Source organism: Harpia harpyja, chromosome 4 (genome assembly GCF_026419915.1).
Source record: "Harpia harpyja isolate bHarHar1 chromosome 4, bHarHar1 primary haplotype, whole genome shotgun sequence".
NCBI lineage: Eukaryota > Metazoa > Chordata > Aves > Accipitriformes > Accipitridae > Harpia > Harpia harpyja.
The window spans coordinates 22,124,572-22,145,384 of NC_068943.1; the positions used below are offsets into that span (position 1 = coordinate 22,124,572).

General features: G+C 37.0%; 1 protein-coding gene across 4 annotated transcripts in view; it reads left to right on the forward strand.

The window, feature by feature from the left end:
• Positions 1 to 20,813, forward strand: part of PCDH9 (protocadherin 9) — a 702,824-nt gene that overhangs the window by 293,406 nt on the left and 388,605 nt on the right. For 2 of the 4 annotated variants that reach the window (XM_052786010.1, XM_052786012.1), the window contains exon 3: positions 12,652 to 12,717. The exons of the other annotated variants lie outside the window; for them this stretch is intronic. In XM_052786010.1, the coding sequence (XP_052641970.1) occupies positions 12,652 to 12,717 (66 nt within the window). The remainder of the gene's footprint in view (positions 1 to 12,651; positions 12,718 to 20,813) is intronic. 4 annotated transcript variants of the gene reach the window in all.

The following is a 20,813-nucleotide window of genomic DNA, read 5'->3' on the forward strand; positions in this document are numbered from 1 at the left end:
CTAGTTCTAATGGGAATTCATGTTCATCTCATGTGCTTCTAGTTCAGGAGAAGAATACGGAATGAGATACAGCTCCTGTCATATAATATTCTAGCTTTCTCTTTGATGTCTCAGCATCAGTTTTGACCACACTGCTGCCAAAAAGGCAAGTCGTGCTCTTTTCCCTGCCTCCAGCTGTCTGTTCCTGCCACCTCTGTTGTGTCAGCACTAGTGATTGTTCAGCTGTTCTGGGAAAAATAATAATTTGGGGAGGCAGGTCTAGTTTTTAGTCAGTTCAAGGAACTGACATAACTGGTGAGCTACGTGATTTAAGTACTGACATAGCAAAGGATGTGCCCAGCAAAAAAGAAGAAAGTGAGGGCAGTCTTTCTGGTGGCAGCACAGCCTGAGATCACATAAAACTTGATGAAAGTTTACAGAATGAAAAAATTCCCTTAAAAAGCTTTGGCTGGGATTTGTGAATGTTTGCTAAACTCTGGAGTTTAGCAAATGGCAACTGCTTAATTCTGTTGGTATCTGCCCTTGTAACCTGCTCTGTTACTTGTGTTTTCAATTTCAGTGATATCTGAAGATTTCTATTAGAACAAGTGAATTACGTAATCAGGTTTGTTTTTCTTTATATTATATGTATGCTGACGCAATTCTTGATTAATTTGTATGTAGAAATTTGCAAGAGAAAACTAAGATTTTGCTTTTAGTTCTGAAAGTGCTGAAGCGCAACTTTTCCGGGGAAGTCAACAGAAGGAAGAATGGAAATTCTTTCTACTACTCTTGATGCCTTCTGGTGGTACAGTTTGTTTTCAGAGGAGCCTGGTTGTCATGGGAGACACAGTGGGAAATGTCGTGTTTTGAGCTAAAGACATTCTGTAGCATCTTTCTGTTGAACCCTGTAATAGTGAGAATATCACTGTATGGACAGAATACTAAATTAATATGTTGCTATTTGTATCAGCTGGACTTCTTAAAATCATGGTTTGTTTGGGTTTTTTTTCTGTTACTAGATGCTTAAAGAGTAATCCTGAAGAGTCCAAAATATGTGCAGTTTGAGTCACTAAGTAGTAACCATTATTAAAGACAGAATTAGAAACAGACAAATCAAAAACACACCCTAAAGCCGCACAGTTGCCTGTATAGGCCAGTTCAGCTTTAGCTAATTTCTTTCTATTCAGATGATCACTTTTATCAGTTGTTGAAGAAATTATCCTGAGTAACTATGAAATATTGATAAAAGTTGTGGGTTTCTAAACAGCTATCAAGGCTGATTTTCAAATAATCAGAAGCTGGGACAAAGCTTGAGGGATGCTTGCTTATCTCTTGCTTTTCCTTGGGCCAGCATGAACTGTTTGTTGTAAACTTTGGTTTGGGGTCTGTTTTCTGAAATAAAGAACTGCCTGTTCTTTTTTTCTCTAGAAGAATGACCAATCCTGCATAATGTATGCACACAAGAAATTACACATTTATTTTAGACCTGTGAAGGAATAAATCCACTGTAAATCCAGATAACTGAGTGTTCTTGAGTTTGTACTAGAGTCATTTCACAAAAGTTGTCATGGTTGGAGACAGAATACTGGGCCAGGCAGGTCCTTGACCTGAACCAGTACGGCTGTGCCTCTGGAGGTCATCTGATCCAACAACCCACTACCTGTCACATGGCACATTCAAATATTTATGGCTGCTTGGGTTTTTGTTTTTTGTTTTTTGTTTTTTTTTTTATTTTTTTTTCCTTGTAGTTAGGGTTACTGTCTGACAAGCAGAAACATGATGAGATGGGGCTGTCTTAGTCACGGCACCCAGTCATGTTGTACATGCCTGGACCTGGAAGCTAGGCAGTTGTCCTAATTTCTGCAGTTCTGAAAAAATCTTGACTGACTCTGTTGTAATTAGGATCATAGTACTTACTATAGATTATGTAATTTAATGCTGAAGTAGTAAATAAGTGATGTTGGCTTGAAAACCACCCTAGTAAATTTTAAAAGTGAGAGGGTCTTCCTCTTTACTACCTAATCTTCACGGAGGATTTTAAAGTCTCAGGCAGCTTAATGTGGATCTTTAGGTTAAATTTTAAAGTCTTTTGCTTTCAACTATTGAGGTTTTCCTCCAATCCCCAATCAAATGGAGGCCAGGAATTTGTTTTCTTCCTCCTACTTATCCAAACACAAATAAATAAGTAATATATGTATATAAAAGAGAGAGAACATAGGGTGACCTGCTTTATATAACACTTCAAATAAAAGCTGTGTGGGGAGAAAAGATTTGTGAGACACTTGGTGATTAGAATTTGTTTGGGGAGGAAAAACAATTAGTTGAATGATCCATATAATTAATTTGAAGAACTTTGTGCAATACTACTGCAGCAAACACTTTTTAGTAAAACATACTAGACAAAATTTATGCAATTAAAAAAGTTATTCTATACATTTCCCTTCCCTGTCTTTAACTTCTAACATGATTTTCACAGTTTCTTTCAGACTTCATGAAATTATTTTCTTTTGGCAGTAAACTGATGATTTGTATTTTAAGTTGAGGATTTTTAAAATTATTTTGTTTTCCTAAATTCAGAATTTAGAAGATTGTGTGTAATTAAACATAGGAGCTGTATCATAGCACTGCAATCTACCTTTGCAAAATCTGACATAAGTAATTGTCATGGTAGAATGGATTCTAAATTTGTCAGTGTGATAATATTTTCTTAAGATAATATTGAATTTTATGAAAAAGAATGAAAAAGTTATGTTGGATTTCTGAGTTAATAAAAGCTTCAAATATGTTGCTGTGTTATCAGCTGCTATATTACATCAGAGGATTCTGTATCACATCAGGGAATATTGGATTTGCAATAGGATACTAAATGTCAATGTAATATAAAACTTGCACAACTGATATTTTTTTAAAGCTGTTAATATAACAGACTAATCGAGTGAATGATTTTTGTATTTTGTCAGCAGCTTAAGAGTAATGAAGAGGCTCATCTTGGCTGCTTAAACTGAAACTGAGTCACAGAATGGTATCATCCTGGTCAGTCCTAATTCTGTATGATTGTCTTAGGCAAAAGGAGGGAAAGGAAGAGTCATTCCTTGGTTGTCTGTATTTTCATGCCAGCTGCCATAGAAATGAAAGATGTAATAGATCTCTAATTTTTTCTAAGCAATCCTTAGATAGTGGGGATCTTGCAGGATTTTTTCTTCTTCTCTAAGTGGAATACCTCACTACAGGAGTGGTAACTCATGATGACCCTGAATTCAAGGATTAAAATTGTTGCTTATTGTAGCACAGTATTACTAATTGTTAAACATCAGCCACTTAAAATGTAAAAATGTTAAATGAAATCAAAACAGAGCAAGCAGCAGTAAAATTTCAACTCAGACCCAGAAGTGGAAACAGATGATTGATCCATCTATGTAAGGGCAAGAGAGCTTTATTTGAGGGTCAAAGGAAGGATTCTGTTTAGGATGGCTCACCCATATTTTCCATTTTCTTGGGTTTCCCAAGCAAGAGGTGAAATTTAAAAGTCAGAAGTGTCGAGTTTTGTTACTCAAGATTATGATTTTAGTAAAATGATTGTGAAGGTATTGATAAGTGGAAACACAGAAAATATTTAATACAGTCATGTACCATGAAAGTTCCTTCAGAAAAACTGTGTGAGTACACTTGTGAATGTAAATTTCCATCAATAACAGCCATAGTTAAGATTGTGTGTGCTTCCAAAGAAAATCCCAGAAACCACCACCACAACAACTACCCAGCACTGCCCACCCCACCCAAAAAAACCCCCCAAACCGACACTCCTATTATATCTTTGCTTGCAGTAACCAAACTGTAAAAATTTGGACTGAAATATTCCATGAAAGGTATTAACTATAGCCATAAAAACTTTTGAAGAACACTGAATTAAAATGGTTCCACTGTTTCTAAAAAAATGAGATTAGAGAAAAATCTGTTTTCCATCTCTGTATAATTTAACCTGACAAAACAGACTTTTCTCTAACCTCGTATGGGTCATATCACAGTGTTAAGGATACCTGTTGGCATTCTGAATGTCTTATTAAGCTAATAGTTCTGTACAAAATGGGAAGTGAATCACATCAGCCAACTGTCTGATGGCATGGAAAATATCTTTGAACAATGATGATAAGATTCTACTTGCTGAACTTTTTGACAGCAAAATGATAGACATTGAAGTTCAAACAGCTACGCTGGGCTCCATCTATAGTAAAAGGAGTGGCACTTCCGGAGGGCAGATCAGCATAATACAAGTGGAAAACTGGGTTACAGACCATGTTTCTACCTTTGCCAATAATGTAGCATTTGACTGGTGGGAGTTGGGCACCCTCAAATTATGGTAGGATATGCAGCAAAAAGACATGAACTTCTTTTTGGGTTTGGTTTTAGTGGTTTTTTGTGTGTTTGTGTTCTTTTTTAATGGTTTCAGGAAGGTGACTAGTTTAGGACACCATCCAAATTCTGGTGGACTTCAGAGACTTTCGATCAGACCTAAGATGTCTGTCCCTACATATCTGTTAATCTATTCTGTTTTCATTGCAACAGTCCCTGTTGAAATACTGTCAAAATGAGGTTTTGTGCCGTTCAAAGGGTTCCTCCTTGGAAAATGAAAAACATTCACTGCACTGCTAGACATTTTAAAGAAGAAATTCATTTGATGCTGTGGTACCTACAACCTTACTCCAGCCAACAGTAAATACAGACTATTGAACATACGCTTTCCTGGCCAGCAGTCAGACTTCTTTAGCAGAGATTCTTTTATGCATACACTCCCTTTTCAGCTAATGGAATAGTGACAACATGTTTTCTAAAGAAAACCTGTGTATGAGAAAATTGCTTAGACATGCATAATGTTTTTTCAAGAAGCTGTCAAGGATTTGTATTGATGCTTGATGGTATGTTATTAACGTGCTTACAAAACTAATTTAAAGGCAGTAGAGCAGGGCTGTTTATACTATCTGTGGTAATATTACCATTACTAATTACATTATATTGTAATACTCACTGATACAAATCAACTGCTGGCAGTGTCAGGATTAGTGTGGGATGGTATAACAAGCCAAGATTTTAGACCTTTGAGTTCAGTTTGTCATTATCTTGTTGAAAAATGGTTTTTATCTTGTTCTTTAACATGAGTGGAACATGTTTGCTATCCAAATTACTGCAAAGACAGCATTTATTTATTGACTTCTGTTTTCACTTTAAGCTTTGCTTTTGTAGAATTAGAAAAATTTTAAAGAGATTGAAGACTATATTGTTCATTTAAAAAGGTAGTCGTGTTTATGAAGAAGCACAATAGGGAAGGTGTCATTTTTTTTTCTTAATATGAAGATAATGGATGACAATGTGATCAATACAGATCAGTTAAGATATCTTAGGGTATGAATCAGCCTTTGACTGATTAGGCAGGCAGCTGTGTTAATTGTATTGCTAAGTATGTAAGGGGTTAAACCTCAGCACAACCCCTTCCTCTCCTTCTGTTATTAACATCAGTGTAAGAACTGGGCTAAAATTTGTGACATTCAGACAGAAGAGAAAATAAGATTAGACTTACTAGGAACAAGGTATATGAATAATTGAATAGGAATGTCTGTAACAATGTAGGTTCTTTATGTAAATCTTGACAAAATATTTTTTTCCGTTTGTGAAAGGGAAAAGTTACTAACAGTGGGCTCAGTCAATCATATCCTAGGCATTGTAATCAGGGTAACTTCTGAAGTTTCTTTCAAGCATTGCTTTAGTTTCTTTGATATCCTGATGGTCTTCATTAGGATGACTTTATCACTATTCTTTAGAGTGAGAAAAATAAACCGATCACACTAAAATCCTTATGATTTTCTTCTGACTATTGTCAAAAGTTTACACTTATTTTCTTTGAATGGCAACAATAATTAACTGTACCCCTCCTCCTCAACCAGAAGGCTGCTGTTCCCTTCATATTTTTTTCACTTCATTACAGAGAATTGCCATGCTACCTGTGCAAATCACTACCAGAAAGTCTCAGTTTATGTTTATTCCCAGCACAGATTTGAGCTTATAGAATTCACAGGTTTGGAGTCAAAGCATTAAATTGGGAAAAAATTAGTACATTGAATCATTGTGCCAATTTTAAAGCTGAATCACACCTACCTTTGGGATTTTAGTAAAACGTAGCTTTGCATGACTAAGAGTCTTCTCACCAGACTAGAGTCCTCTTCTGAGGTGTAAAGGATTGTCCTTTGCAACATAATATGCTGCCTCTGAGAGAAAGAGAAAATGAGAGATTTTATTGCTTTTAAAGAGAGATTCTATTTAACTTTTCTCTCTCTCTTTTTTTTTTTTTTTTTTTTTTTTGGCATACTGTCACTTAGTATTTAGAAATATCTGGAGAGTACAAAAGTGTGCTCTTTCTTTTTGCCATGCATAAGGTTTGCTGACTTAATGCTGCAGCTACTGAAACAATGTCCCCTGGATGTTGCTGTGCTTTGATATAATTGACCCCTCTGTAGTTTCACCTGAAGAAAGTTTCACAGTGGTGAAAGGTGATATATAGACCTTTAGCATCCACTTTTGTCACAGTGTATCCACAGAATATGTGCAGTGCAATGAACAGCAGTGCAAAGTGCCACTCACTGTTAGTCAGGTAGTGGTTTGAATCTTTGATCTTTTTGACCTTAGAGTTACCAGTAAGTAGTCTACTTGTGTTTTTTCATAGATATATCACATCTGCTTTGAGCTAAATTGAAACCACCAATTTATGTCATGTAGGAGTAATCCACACAAGCCTAAATAGTGGTTGTCTGTTTCTCAAGAACCACACATTATTCTTTGTCTTATATGACCATGTCTTTCCTTTGCCCTTGGGATGAGGATGGAAGACTTCACAGATCATAATTTTCAGCAACACTGAAGAAGCAAAAAACCACAATAATTTGATACTTGCAGGATGATAATATAATCTTTTATGGCTGAACCCAGTTATAAACTGTCATCATTAACAGTCAGTCCAGATCCATTTCAGCCATAAAGAATTGCACTGTACTAGAAATACCAAGAAGTTTTTAGTTAATGATTGGATTATGTTGTCCTTATGTGTGGATTACATCTAGGTGTCTGTGTTCAAAATAAGAAAAGTCTTTTGTTGAAATTATATATTCAACACCTTACATGTGATAAAGTTTTATACCTGTCAAATGGTCTCACATCAGGAGATCAGCATTAATTAGACATTACATAGACAATAAATAGATGAGAGCAATGAATTCACTGTAGAATATGAAAGATGAACTTGCTGTTAACATTTGCACTGTCTTTGCAATGTTAGCTCCTCTTTACATCTCATTTTAACAGTTACTAGTCAAGTACCAGAGACTTATTTAACAAAGGAGTCTGGGACAAAAGCAGGGAATATAGGTCCATGAGGCAATGGTGACTAAGAGACATGACTCTAACAGTAAAATTTTGATAGTGTAGAGTATTATGTTGCAAGTACAGAGGTTGCATGGGGGCATACACATGCTTTGAGAATCGAAACTGAATTATGAAGTCTCTTTTTGCTTTTTTCTGATGGGGTAGAATTTCTCTGTGATCTCCAAGACATTTCTCTTACTAGATTCTCTGTGTTCTGTATTCACTGCTAACATCAAATAGATTCTAGAGTAGGTTTTTTGTAAAAAAAAAAAAAAAAAAAAAAAAGAGTAAAAAATGTACTTGGTTTCTTTATCTAACAAAATGTTCATTTGTCTTTCTAAAAACATACTAATTGCTCACACAGCAAAATAATTACATGTCTTGTGAACCTTTCAGTTTTAACGCTGACATATTCTTACTTTCATTCTTTTCAGTAAATTACAATTTGCCTTTTAAGGTTTTACTTCATCTTTTAGAAAGTGACTGTGCCTATGCAGGTTTTTTGGTTGGTTTTGCTTTTGGAAGCAAGCAAAATTGCTTATCTCTGTAACTGATGTATTTCTTGCTTTTACTTTCTGGTGGTTTTTTCCTCATCCATGATGAGCAACCATCATGGTATTAAGTAGGTATTATTTATTTAGTAATTCAATAAAATTTATTTATTTAATATATTTAATAAAGAACCAGTAGGTATTATTTATTTAATATTTTTCTGTGTGTTTTCAAGTCCTGTAAATTACAGCATTTAAAAATAAAGGCAAGCTGTAGGCAAAAGAATGCTGAAGTCAATTTAAACCATGCCGGCTGGCAAAGAAGAGAACCTGGTGAGTTGGCAAGGACTTACCTGGTGCTGCTTCTTCAATTGAATGTTTATTGTGGAGGTATTTTGTGTGTGTGTGTATTAATGTGTCAAAGTCTGTCATCCTGATTTTTCCTTCTTTCTGTCATCTGTTGGATCTTTTATTTCTTCACTATAATTAAAAGATCAGTAGTTCATTATGCTTGAATTCTTCATAAATGAAGGCAATGTTACAGAATCTCCACAGATATTACAGCACCTTCACAGGAAGGTATAATCCTCTGTAAGAATCCATACAGAACTGTATCATTTCTAGACTGTATGCCAGTGCAGTACAGCCTCTCACAGGCTCTCTAAACAAGCAATTAAATGCTGTGCTGTCCTGTCAGTTCTTGTGTATATATACACTACTGCACTGTTGAAGTGTAAAAATGAACAAAGGAAATTATCCTTGCTAAGGCCTGTTAATGATCAGCCATAAACAAGTCTCATAGTTTTTCTTAGGACACTGTTGTTAGTACTACCTGATTTGACAGGTTATGGTGTATTTTATTTTTATTTCTGTGCAAGAGCCTCCTATACTTTTTCAGCGAGAGAAAACTGAGAATTATGGTGGGGTAACGATGCTACTGTATTACAGCCAAAAAGACAGTAAATTCTTTCGAATACAGAAATTTCTTGCTAGGTTTTGGTTTGTAGTTGGTTTTCTTTAAACTCTATAAGAACTGTCATTTTCCTGAAATGAGTGACCAACAGTCTGCAAATCGAAGTGATTTACTGAGGCATACAAATAAGGATTTAATTTTATTCCTTTTAGGCACTGACATGTCAGACATATATTGCAGGTTGTGTGAGGCTAGATGGGAGAAATGGGCGTTAAACCTCAGTCCCTTAACTCCTTATTTGCTGGGAGTGAGAGACAAGGCTGTTCAGAGTCCCTTATGTTTTGGTCTATTAGTTTCAGAGTGGTGTGCCTGATTAGAAAGCTTGTGCACACACATTTCAGTTGTGTAATTCAGACAGCTTAACTTCCACAGGCAGTGTGCAGCAACATCTGTACGAACTGTTTGAACAGGCCAAAATTAAGTATTTGGTGTCCGGGTAACCAAGATTCTTCAGAATCGGGGTTTTATTTGTGAAACTGAGCTAAACTTTTGAGGATAACAAAATACAGCAGGCTTTTTTCCTCCGGCAAGGTTATGACTTCTAGTGTCTGTATTTTTTAATATATGATCCTAGCGGAAAAGGAGAGGAAAAACCTAAGAAGTTTGATTAATGGAAGAAGCTTAGAAAGAGCTAAGTTTGAGGACTGATCTCAGAGCTCTTAGGCTGGAAAAAACGTCCCATTAATTTTAGTGGGAGTTTTGACTGCACAAGGACTTTCAAGATCAAGTGCTTTCTTGTTCATTAAAGGATAGAAGGTAATTAGAAATAAAGCACAGAAAAGATTTTATATAGTATTGCTTTTGTCAGCTGAAAAAATACATATTATTGTAGGAGTTTTAGGCTAATCTCTCTCCCTTTCTTGCATAAAATGATGACACAGTGGGTTGTTTTCATTACTCTTAGAGGTCTGTGGTTCTATCTGTTCATTTTATTGGGAAAAAGCAATTGGCAAGTTTTTTCTGTGTTATCTTCCTTGCTGTTGGATTGCAATCTCATCTGTGATGCCGACTTTGTCATTTCCCTCCTCCATCCAAACTGTTTAGCTCAAGATATTCCCACAACATTTTTGTTTGTAAATGTTGGATGATAAATGAAATAAAAATCCAGTGTGCATTTTGGTCGAAGGATTTTGCCTATGTCAGCTCATGAAATAGAGGAACAGTTGGAAAGAAAAAGATAAAAATATGTAAGTTTTACAGAAGCAAATCTTGCATGTTTTATGATACCTTAAAGTATGTTGACTTCTGAACACTTTTTAGGGAAGAGGCTATATATACTTAAGACCTCTTGAATCCAACTCTGAATTTTAAATGTAAGGCAGTCATGAGCCATTTCAGGAATCATGAATTTGGGTCATCAGCTGATGGGGAGTACTTTCTACACTGACCTGAGGGACAAGGGACTCATCTCCTGTTAGAACTTCAAACCATTCTTTGTAATACTTAAAAATACGTTTCATGTTACTCGTTCCTTACAGCTACTTTTCCTGCTTCACCCTCCCGCCCTGGCCCGTATCAAAACCTTTTTTCCCTTAGCCCCTAGCTGTAATTTATTTGGGTGAATTCCAGTTGGAATTGCCACTGGTTGTAAGATTGAGAGCAGGAGCCACTTTCTGTACAGCTTTCTCTCATGTACTGGTGGGTACAGGGAAGCTGTAGAAGGATGGGGAGCCAGAGAAGCTGTTGTGAAGCTGTTGCTTCCCTGGTTCTCTTTGCTGGCCCTTCAATACATAATGGTCTTAAGCATTCCCAAAAGCAAGGAAAAGTGAGAAAGACATATTTCACTTCTGATGTAGCAGTAGTCTGCTTTTTGAGAAAGTAGTTATGTAGAAAACAGGCATTGTATTTAATGATGCCATGTATTTGTCTTTTCAATCTGCAATTGTTATACGAATGAGATTTTATTGCTGCTCATTCCTGTTTTATTTTGGTGGTCTCCCTAAGCTTTCAACTAGCAAAAGGGATGGGGGAAACATTCATTATGTGTTGTTATTGAGATTACTCTTGTGATTCCTTTCCAATTATTTTCAGGAAACAATACTTACTATTTCTGCAAAGGTGACTTATTTCTGTAAAGGTGACTTCCTAACAAGTAAGTAGGTATTTGGTAATAGGGAGTCTGCCTTCGAAAACTCATCAGTTTATCAAAGTGGATAAAACTGTGCAATATACATTCTAAAAAGAGCTTGGTCCACAGGGACCCCTCCTTTGCTTTTTTACCAGTTTAATTCTATTGCCTTTGGGTGAATTGCTCTTCAGTTGTACTCATGTAAATGAGGAAAACAATCATAGGTAAAATATCAGAGGAGATACAGGCAGATTTTAAAATGAGGCATTCTCAGTGGCTTTTACCTTTCTGTTAAGCTATACTTAGTAATCTCCATGGATTGTGTAAGTGCATTTTCATTCAGAGTGTAAGACCAAATAACATTTGTGCTTGTGTAAAGCATTTTGGGTTTGTTTTTTTTCAAATGAAATTTTAGATGACAAAGAAGGGACTTCCTGAAGTTAGTTGGAAATGTGACTTCAGATATCAGAGTAGAATATTTTTGGTAGATAAAATACGTAAGATGACTTTCTGCTTTCAAGGGGATTTCTTGAAAAAGCTTTCAGAACTGTGATATAATTCTCCAAGAACACAGAATTGTGTGAGATATCTGAGGTACCTGTTGGGAGTACTTTGGAAGAGACATATGTTTTCCATTGTGAGTAAAAGTACTAGTTGATGTAAAGTTTTCTGAGGATTTTGCTCACTATATGATGGTAAAGGAGCGGATAAACCATTCTATACAGAATACTAATGTCCTTTCTGAATATGGAGCACAGAGTGCTTGTTTGCCATTTGGGCATATTACTCTACAGAGGATGGATTTGAAATTGTCCGACTTTCCAGAAACATTACTCTTAATGTAATGTTCTCTCTCTGGGAAGCTTTGTTTTCTCAAATAAAATAGAACAGTACAAAGGCCTGGTGCTGGGTTGATAGCTGAGTTTCTGACTGTCCTTCCAAATGGAGGTGTTGCTCTGGCTTAGATTGTTCAGAATTACTGTGGTACTATTCAGCTGCCGGGTTGGATAACCAATTCAGTTCCTCTAGGAATAGGCAGTTTTGAAGGTTCTGCAAACTTGGTAATCTACTGAACTTTCTCTCCACAATTCTCTTACAGTCACATACACGCAGAGTCCTTATGATTCGAGTCCTTGGAGACATGATATTTTGGGGTGTCTGAGTATTATACTCAGGAGGGAACCTGAAGTAGATAGGGCTATTTATATTCAGCAGTTGGTAACAGAGCATGAACATCCATTAATGCTCCCACATTAAACACAACTTTAATTGCAGTTTTAAAGATCTGCTGGTTTTGCTTTTTAGAGTCTCAGGGTTGATTAATAATATCTTAATAAAAAGCTTAATAGTACATTAAACTAAAAAAAAAAAAAGTTTCTTCGTATTATGAGACAGCTATTTCACTTGGTAGTTCACTAAACAGAACAATAAAAATCCGTCTGAAAATCTGTTGCCTGGCTGCAGCAAAGTGTTATACAATCAGCCTTCAGAAACCAAACTGAGGTTTGATGTAGCATTTTAAATGTTACCATGTATGTGTTTGGTAACACTAGGCTATGGCCTCTGAAGTTTGTGAACCCTCATAAAAAGTTATTTATCTATTTTCAGTAGAAATTTGCTCACATTTTGCTTTCCATATTACCAAAATCGGGCCACTGGGGAGGTGGGTTATCTGAAGATCTGTAGTAAGAATGACACATCTTTTTTATTTAAATATTATTGCTTTTTAGGCACTGAATTTTGGAGATATGCCGAAGTACTTGTGGGAGATTTGGGTACCTGACAAACCATGGGTGGTAAGATATTAGATCCACTGACATAAATAAAATAAACATTTAATTTTAAGATAGGTGTGTTGGGCCCTGCTGTCACTGAATTCAATGGGCAAAACTCCGGCGGGGCTTGTAAGAAGTCCATTACTGCAAATTTATGCAAGTGTGTTTACATTCTTTTCAATATTGTCACACTGGTGTGAAGCTGAAGTAATGCCTGTAGTGAACTAGAACTGTGCAGTAGCATCTGACAGGGGGAAGAGAGAATTGCTCAGCTGAAGGTTGTAAGAAGATCTTTAATCTTTACTCAGGCAAGCAAGCAGTTAGCTAGTGCCCATTGGAGCAACTCATGGTTCACAGGCCTACTGTATAGTACCTTTCTCCAGGCATCCTCGTTAGTCTTGTTTAACACTTGCTCTGGACTCCAACCCAGTAAGTCAAGGAAAATAACAATCTCCTTTTGAGCATCATGTGGACTTCTAAGAAAATGGTCTGTCTGTCCTCCAGTTTCAGAGGCAGTAATCAGAGAAGAACCAGGGTTCAGTGCTTTGATTTCTAAAGCTCTGCAGTAAGGAGGAGCAATGGTCTATTTAGATGCATAGTTTCTTCTCTGTACAGAACTGTCTAGTCCATTGGTTTCCATGCTGGGTTTTTGTGTGAAATAAAGGACTGTAGTATCTATCCACTATCTGTGCTTTTTAATGAGAGTCTCTCCAAAATTAATACCAGAAAACTCCATGTAGAAGTTCAGAAATTCCAATTGTTTTAAAGGTTAAAAGTAATAAATGCAATTTAAATTTAATTGCATCTTACGATACATTTAATTACATTTGTTCAACTGTTCAAACTACAAGATTACAGCAAAAAGTTGTTTCCTTTATAAAATAGCCCTCTTTCCCCAAAACTAAGCACTCTGTGGCACTTGCTTTAAGCTACATCAGCAGAAGAAAGTTTCCTGGAAACTGGAGATTCTGGTGTCAGGCATTAAATTTAAACTACATTTTCTAGCTACCTACTGGGTGTTTGACTTTTTAGCCTTAATAGTAGGCTGTTTTAGCCTCAATATAGGCATTTCAGAGATAAGGGAATTGCTTTCATTTTGTAGTGTAAAATATTCTGAATAAACTTTGTTGAGTCTCTCTTAGTGCTCTGTTAGTCTCTCTTAGTTGATATAGATACATAAATCTAGATATCTATCTCCTCTCTAATGATAGAGAATGCTGTGGTTATATATTAATTCAGTAACACAAGAATTTGGAAGGAAATTTTGAATGAAAAAAAGGCATTACACACAGGACAAAGTAATTTAAAGTGAACACAATAGTAAGTGGGATTTGCAGTTGTACTAGATGATCATTGTAGGTCCCTTCCAACTGAAATACTCTATTCTGTTCTATTCTATTCCAGATACTGGAAATTTAGGTGCCTATACCTATATATAAATTCTTATTCAGGCAATGGAGAATGGTTAGACCACACTGAGGTGGATTCAGGCAGTGGAGTACCATCTGAGACTAAACATGCACTTAAGCTCTTAGCTCAGTTGTGGGATGTCTTTTTTTGTATCAGAACTAGAGTATTCTGTTTCAGCAGAAGCTGTCACTTCGAATATTTTATTTTGCTGGATATTAATTACATAATAAACAGTCCTGATGTACTGTTTTATTTAAAGCTCTAAGAACAATACATATGTAATACTTCATGGTCAAGTCCACTTTTTTGAGAGAAAGTGTATTATTCTGTACATTACATTGTAAAAGCTGGTCTTTGAGGAGTTACAGGTGTTAGGGAAATCTTCTTCATGAAAGTTGGATGTTGATTACTAGAAAGTAAGTTCTAAAGTAACTAAACAGGAAGTTCTAAGCTTTTAAGCTATTTCTGGAAGATTTTATGGAGCTCTCTCAGCCTTTCCCTAAGAATAGTTGCCCTTTGTCAGACAAATCTTTTCAGCTAGGTTCAATACTTCAAGAGAGTTAAACAAATGGGTAAACTATTTCCCATGCCTGTTCTAGGTTTTAAAAAACGTGAAAATTTATTGTCTTTTCTCTACCAGCTGATATTGGGCATGGAAAAATTTGGGCTTTTTTTTCTAGCTGACAACAGTAGCGTGGCTTATCAGTTTAATTGAAGCTTCTTTTCCATCCATGTGAATGTTAGGCTTTGAAAAAATCCTCCAACCCTTTACTTAGGGAAAGCATTTAAAGTATTTTATTTAATTTTATGATTTTAATAATGATAGATCTTCACAGTCTGAGCAATAACTAAGTAATGTTGATGGTCTGTAAAGTGAATGAGGACTGCTCATTTTGCAATGCATTATTGAGTATGAAAAAAGATGTATTGTATTCTTGCTTTTTAAAAAACAGTTGAATTACCTGTGAGTACATTGCTGATCTAAATAGCAATTACACAGTCTCTTTCTAAAGGGTTCTTGGCAAAGAAAATCTCCATTAACATTGTATGTAAAAGAATCTAAAAAACCCTCTTAAAACAAGTTTCAGACAGGATTTTCTATTTCTTGAAGTTAAATTTTAGTTATTGCCTTTAATGTTGGTGGTAGCTGGACCTAAACATTAGATGCAGAAGTTCTTAGATAAGTGTCTGGTGTACCTGATTAAGCAGCAGTTCAGACAGTACGATTTTGTGGGGGAACTAGGCTGGGGCGGGACGGATGCAGGAATGGAAACACAACAGTTGGTGATGAATAATCTAAAATGTATTTAGCGCGTGGGAGGGATGGTAGCATGTAGATAGCAATTTGTCTTTTAAGAAACGTATTCTACAACACATGCACACAGATAGACACCAGTCAAAGCTGCATTTACTCCAGCCCAGTTCAGACCAGCATGCAGGGGTGTAGGACACTCACTCCAACTGTGCAACGTGTCTGGGTCCTGGTTGTTAGCGGGACTCCTGTGTGCACGGTTCAGGCTCAGCCTTCTATGGGGTGCTGGATGCCAATGGATGTGTCCACTCATGAGGAGTTATTGTGTTAACTGTTTATTGGTTTAAAAATCATGTTGTTGGCGTAAGCCACTATAAGACAAGCTAGTGAGGCATGTGGCCTCACTGGTCATGTAGCCTCAGGCCAATCTCCTTGCTATCGTCCATGTGTAAGGCCAACTAGCATTGTCACTGAGGTTTCTATCACTCTGGTCTCCCAATCCAAATGTGTTACAGAATTGTGAAGTCAGCAACAATTGTATGATGGAGTTCAGCTAGAGAAGCTTTGTTTTTCATCTCATACCAGGTTAATTTTGTTATTTGCAGATGGGCAGATGTAGTCATGGTCGCATTTATCTAAGCAATGCTTTTGGGTAGACTCCATCTTGTGACATGTGATCAAAATGATCCCTTGTAGGAATAGAATGGTACTTTGGCATTGGTAACATTAACATCTGTCCCTTTGGGGCGGAAACACCCCCTCCCACCCCAACACATGAGCACACAAATCTGGGAGTATGCATGTATAAGATGGAGAAAAACTGCATGAAATAATCAAAAGCAGGATGCGGATTTGTGAAGGAGATATTACAAGCATAAAGCTTATGACTGAGTCATCCTAAAGTAACATTATCTTTCTTCAAGAGAGGAAGGAGATGCAGAGCTGTAGGAAATGGGCTAAGGTTAAAGGAAAGAATCTGAGACTATTCAAATATCTCATCTGAGTATGTTCCATATAAATGACTTGGTTTCCAAACAGTAGATCATGCAGGAATAATTTTTTTCCTGTAAAAAGAAAAACCAAAAAAAAGTAGCTTTTTCTCTGCTGTTCAAGCTAGATGATAATAATTGAGTCAGGATTCTGAGAAGAGGAATGCTCTGTACATTTTATTTTTTGGAATCTGCATATACAGATATTGTTATTAACCCTGGCAGAAGTTTTCACAATTTGTGTTTTGTTCTGATCATAACTCTCTGTGCCTGTTAGCTGATAAAAGAAGTCTCTTAAGTTGGATGTAATTCAGGGATCTTGGACAAACACTGATCTTCTTTGTAATCAGATTTTATTATGACTTTGTTTTCAAAAGTAAGCTGCTTTTTAGTTTAGAACCATCTTTAAAATTACTTGTGAAGCAGCTCTTTCAAATGAATTAAAATAGATGCTGGTCAATGAGGTACTACTCTTCTGTCTCAAATGCGATTGAAGTGAAACTGCGCAACCTCAGATTTATATAAAAATAAATGTTTACATACATATCTTGACTTCATTTTTCTCCCTAATTAGTAGCATGCAATGTACCATTCTGATTTTTGATTCACCCCCTTGGTGCCTGCACCTCCCTTTAGGGATCCCAGCTGTTTTCCTCTCCTGCTGTAATTGAAATCAAACTTGTTCCAGCCTGTAATTGATAGTGAATCTAACCATCTAATGTTTTCTATGAGACAGATGCACAGCAGAAGCACGTGAAATGGCATATAGAAAGCCAAGTGCCCTACTGGGGTGAAGAAAGATCCATTCTTGTTTTGTTATACAATATTCCAATACTTTCATCAACTAGTTCACCTATATTTTGGTAAGTTAAGATTGTGATATGTGTAGAAAATTTGGAGTATATGTGATGTATTAATTGAAATGGTTAGGCCAAGTCTCTGCTCTTATGAAGAACTGTGCCTCCAGACTGCTCTTACATATTATCCTCTTTGCCTGCTCTTTTCTTTTCTGATGTTAAGGAAAAGTATTCTAGTGTCTGTCTGAACGTTGTTATGATGGGTCTAATGGCTCATATGGGAATGTAAATCTAGATGTTCTCTCTCACCCTTGTTTTGGCATCTAGTGCAAATCATAATCTTGTATAAAGAGTGCATCTTCTTGTCTCTGGGTGAAGACATTTGCTAGGAATCTGCCATTGGAAGCAGGATGCTGCTGTCTGTCAGCACTTTGATATATTCCTGTTTTTCTTTCTCTCTTAAACCATATAATGCTTCCATTCTTAGAGAATAAAATAATAAGGCATTCCTTTATCCTATATCTCTCTGCCTCTCTCTCTGTATATAGTATATGAGAGAAATGAGCATCAGTCATGAATATTTATGTTTAAGTAATATTTTAAAACATGGGGTTTTGGTTGCTTTTTTTTCCCCCTCTCTGTTGGGGATCTACTCTAGTTCCTACACTAGAAGGGTTATATAGTTTTAATGCCATTCTTCTATCTCTAGCTTCTCTTCATGACACAATAGACAGTAATTAAATATAGAACTAAAGAGAAGTTGTAGGTTAATAATAACTTTGTTGGCTGCTGGATTTCTTGAGCTATTTTTGAAGCATATTTTCTAAGCAGAAATAATGTAATACTCCCTTGTGTGGATTCCCTCATATCTGGTTTTGAAAGGAGCCTTGTGTGTTCCTTCCAGTAGTACTGATAACGAGGTGTTATCAGTACATCTGAGTCAGGCAGACTAAGGCTTTGAGCGATTGCATCTGTAACTAAGACTGAAGACCTAGCTTAAGTCAAAAATCGCACTTATTCTGTACTGTTCCTGACTCTAAATATGGTTGCCCTGTGTAAAGTTCAGCAGGATTTCTCCTGGGGTAGCAAAGTTCCTTTAGGTATTTCTAAATAAATATTAGCTTTCTGATGAATACTTATAAAGAGATTTGGAGGAAAGCTAGTTATTCTGTAACTCCTCAGATTATACCTGTTTTCTCAGGGACCTGAGAAAAAATAGAGGAGAAGTTAACTTCTTTACACTGCTCATAATCACAGTGGAGATTATTCTCATTAAATATTTATCCATCATGGAGGAGGAAAAGAGTTGAGTAATCAAACAGTTGGTGTTAATTTAAATGTCATAACCACAATTAGAAAAAACACCCTTGCAATCAAATTTTATTGTGGTTTCCCAATCTGTGTTCTGAAAATATCCTTCACTCGAGGATTTCCACTCTGAAAGAAGAGAGGAGAGCACAATATGGATTTGACTCAATTTTCCTGAACTTTTTCCTCTTTCTCAAAATTCCGTAAACTTCTGTGACTTAGTGATCCCTTTATAAGATATACTAGGTTAATTTGGGGTTGTCAGTTGTTTCCTGCAAATAGAGTTGCCTCCAACTTGATCACCCTCTACCCTGAAAGAATGATCTGAAGCCACTAGCTGTACTTTCTGTGTGACCTTAATGAAATCAATACAAGTGACGGCAGAGGGAGAAGTTGATGTGTTTTTTGATTGGTTGTGGTTGTTGGGTTTTTTTTAACATCTGTTTTTTTGTTTTTGTGGAGAAGAAGCTCATATACAAAGTAGTGCATGTTTTTGACGTTATTACAACATCAACTCATTTCATACTGTCTCTGTCAGGTTACTCATCTGATACTATTTCTAATAGCATCATCAGAACACTTTTAGTTAAAAGTAGTTCTAATATTAAAATGTGTAATGTTTAAACAGATTAGCTTTGATGTATGATTAGCTTTTCTGTGTATTACACAGAAAAAAATGATATCCATTGAAATACTACATAAAAATGAAAAGTACTAAATATATTAAGGGTAGGCGTGTGATTATTCTTAATAGTCTTGCTATATGCATGGAGTACTGTTCTGTTATCATGGAGTAATCTAAGTTGGAAGGGACCTTTAGAGGTCATTTGATACAATGTCCTAGCCAAAGAGGGCTAATTTAGATCAGGTTGTTCAGGGCCTTGCCCAATCAAGTTTTGAATATCTACAAGGCTATCTCCAAGGCTTGCCACGGCCTCGCTGGGCAGCCTGTTCCAGTGTTTGATCATCCTTGTGCAATTTTTTTCCTTCATATCAAATTAGAATTTTCCTTGTTGCAACTTGTCTCTGTTGCGTCTCATCCTATCACTGTGCAAAAAGAGTCTGGCTACATATTCTCCAGGCCCTCCCGTTAAGTGGCTAAAACTGCAGTACTTTTGCATCTTAAGGGTGAGCACGTGCAGCTCTCAGAGGCCTTCTTTATACTCTCTGGCCTCTTGACCAACTTGGCGACCCTTTGCTGGGCTTACTCCAGTGTTTTTCCTGTACTGGGGAGCTCAAAACTGGGCATGTCATTCCACATGCAGTCTCATACATAGAATCATAGAATTATTTAGGTTGGAAAGGACCTTTGAGATCATGAGTCCAACCATAAACATAACACTGCCAAGTCAGCAGTGTCCTTAAGTGTCATGTTCCCAAGTGGCACATCTACATATCTTTTAAATAGCTCCAGGGATGGTGACTCAACCACTTCCCTGGGCAGCCCGTTCCAGTGCTTGACAACCTTTTCGGTAAAGAAATTATTCCAAATATCCTATCTAAACCTCCCCTGGTGCAACTTGAGGCCATTTCCTTTTGTCCTATCACCTGTTACTTGGGAAGAGAGACCAACATGCTGAATAGAAAGGAAGAATTGCCTCCCTGATCTTTTTGGCTACATTTTCACTGATTCAGTTTGCCCTTTGTTTAAGGGCACACTGCTGACTCATGCTGAAATGGCTGTCCTCCAGGACCAGCAGGTCTTTTGCTGCAAAGCCGCTTTCTATCCAGTTGGCCCCCAGCCTGCATTGCTGCATGGGCTTATTCCCTGCTGGGGCAGGACTCTGTGTTTGCCATTGCTGCACTTCTTGAGGTACCTGTTGCCCATTTATCCAGCCCGTCAAGCTCCCTCCAAATAGGAGCCCGGCCTTCTAGCATGCAGAGCACTTGCCCCCAGCTTGGTGTCATCTGCGCACTTGCAGAGGATGCACGCTGCCTCGTGATTCAGCTTATTAGTCCAGACATCACATGCAAAGGCAGCATTGGCCCCATTATCCACCCCTATTAACCAGCTGCCCGTTGGACTGTACACCTGTGATCACAGCCCTTTGAACCTGGCAGTCCAAGCAATTTTTCCAGCCACCTGGTAGTCCACCCATCCAAACCATATTTTCATCAAGTTGTTAGTATGGACAAAAAAAGTTGCTAGCATCACTGTACAACTTTTTCAGGAAGGCAGCCACCTCATCACAGAAGCCGATCAAGCTGGTCAAGCACGCTTTGCCATTGGTAAATGCACGTAGGCCATTTCCAGTCTCCTTCTCCTCCTTTACGTGCCTGGATGTGGCTTCCAGGAGGATTTGTTGAGTAGTGAGGCTAGGCTGACTGGCCTGCAGTTCCCCTGATGATCCTTCTCCTTCT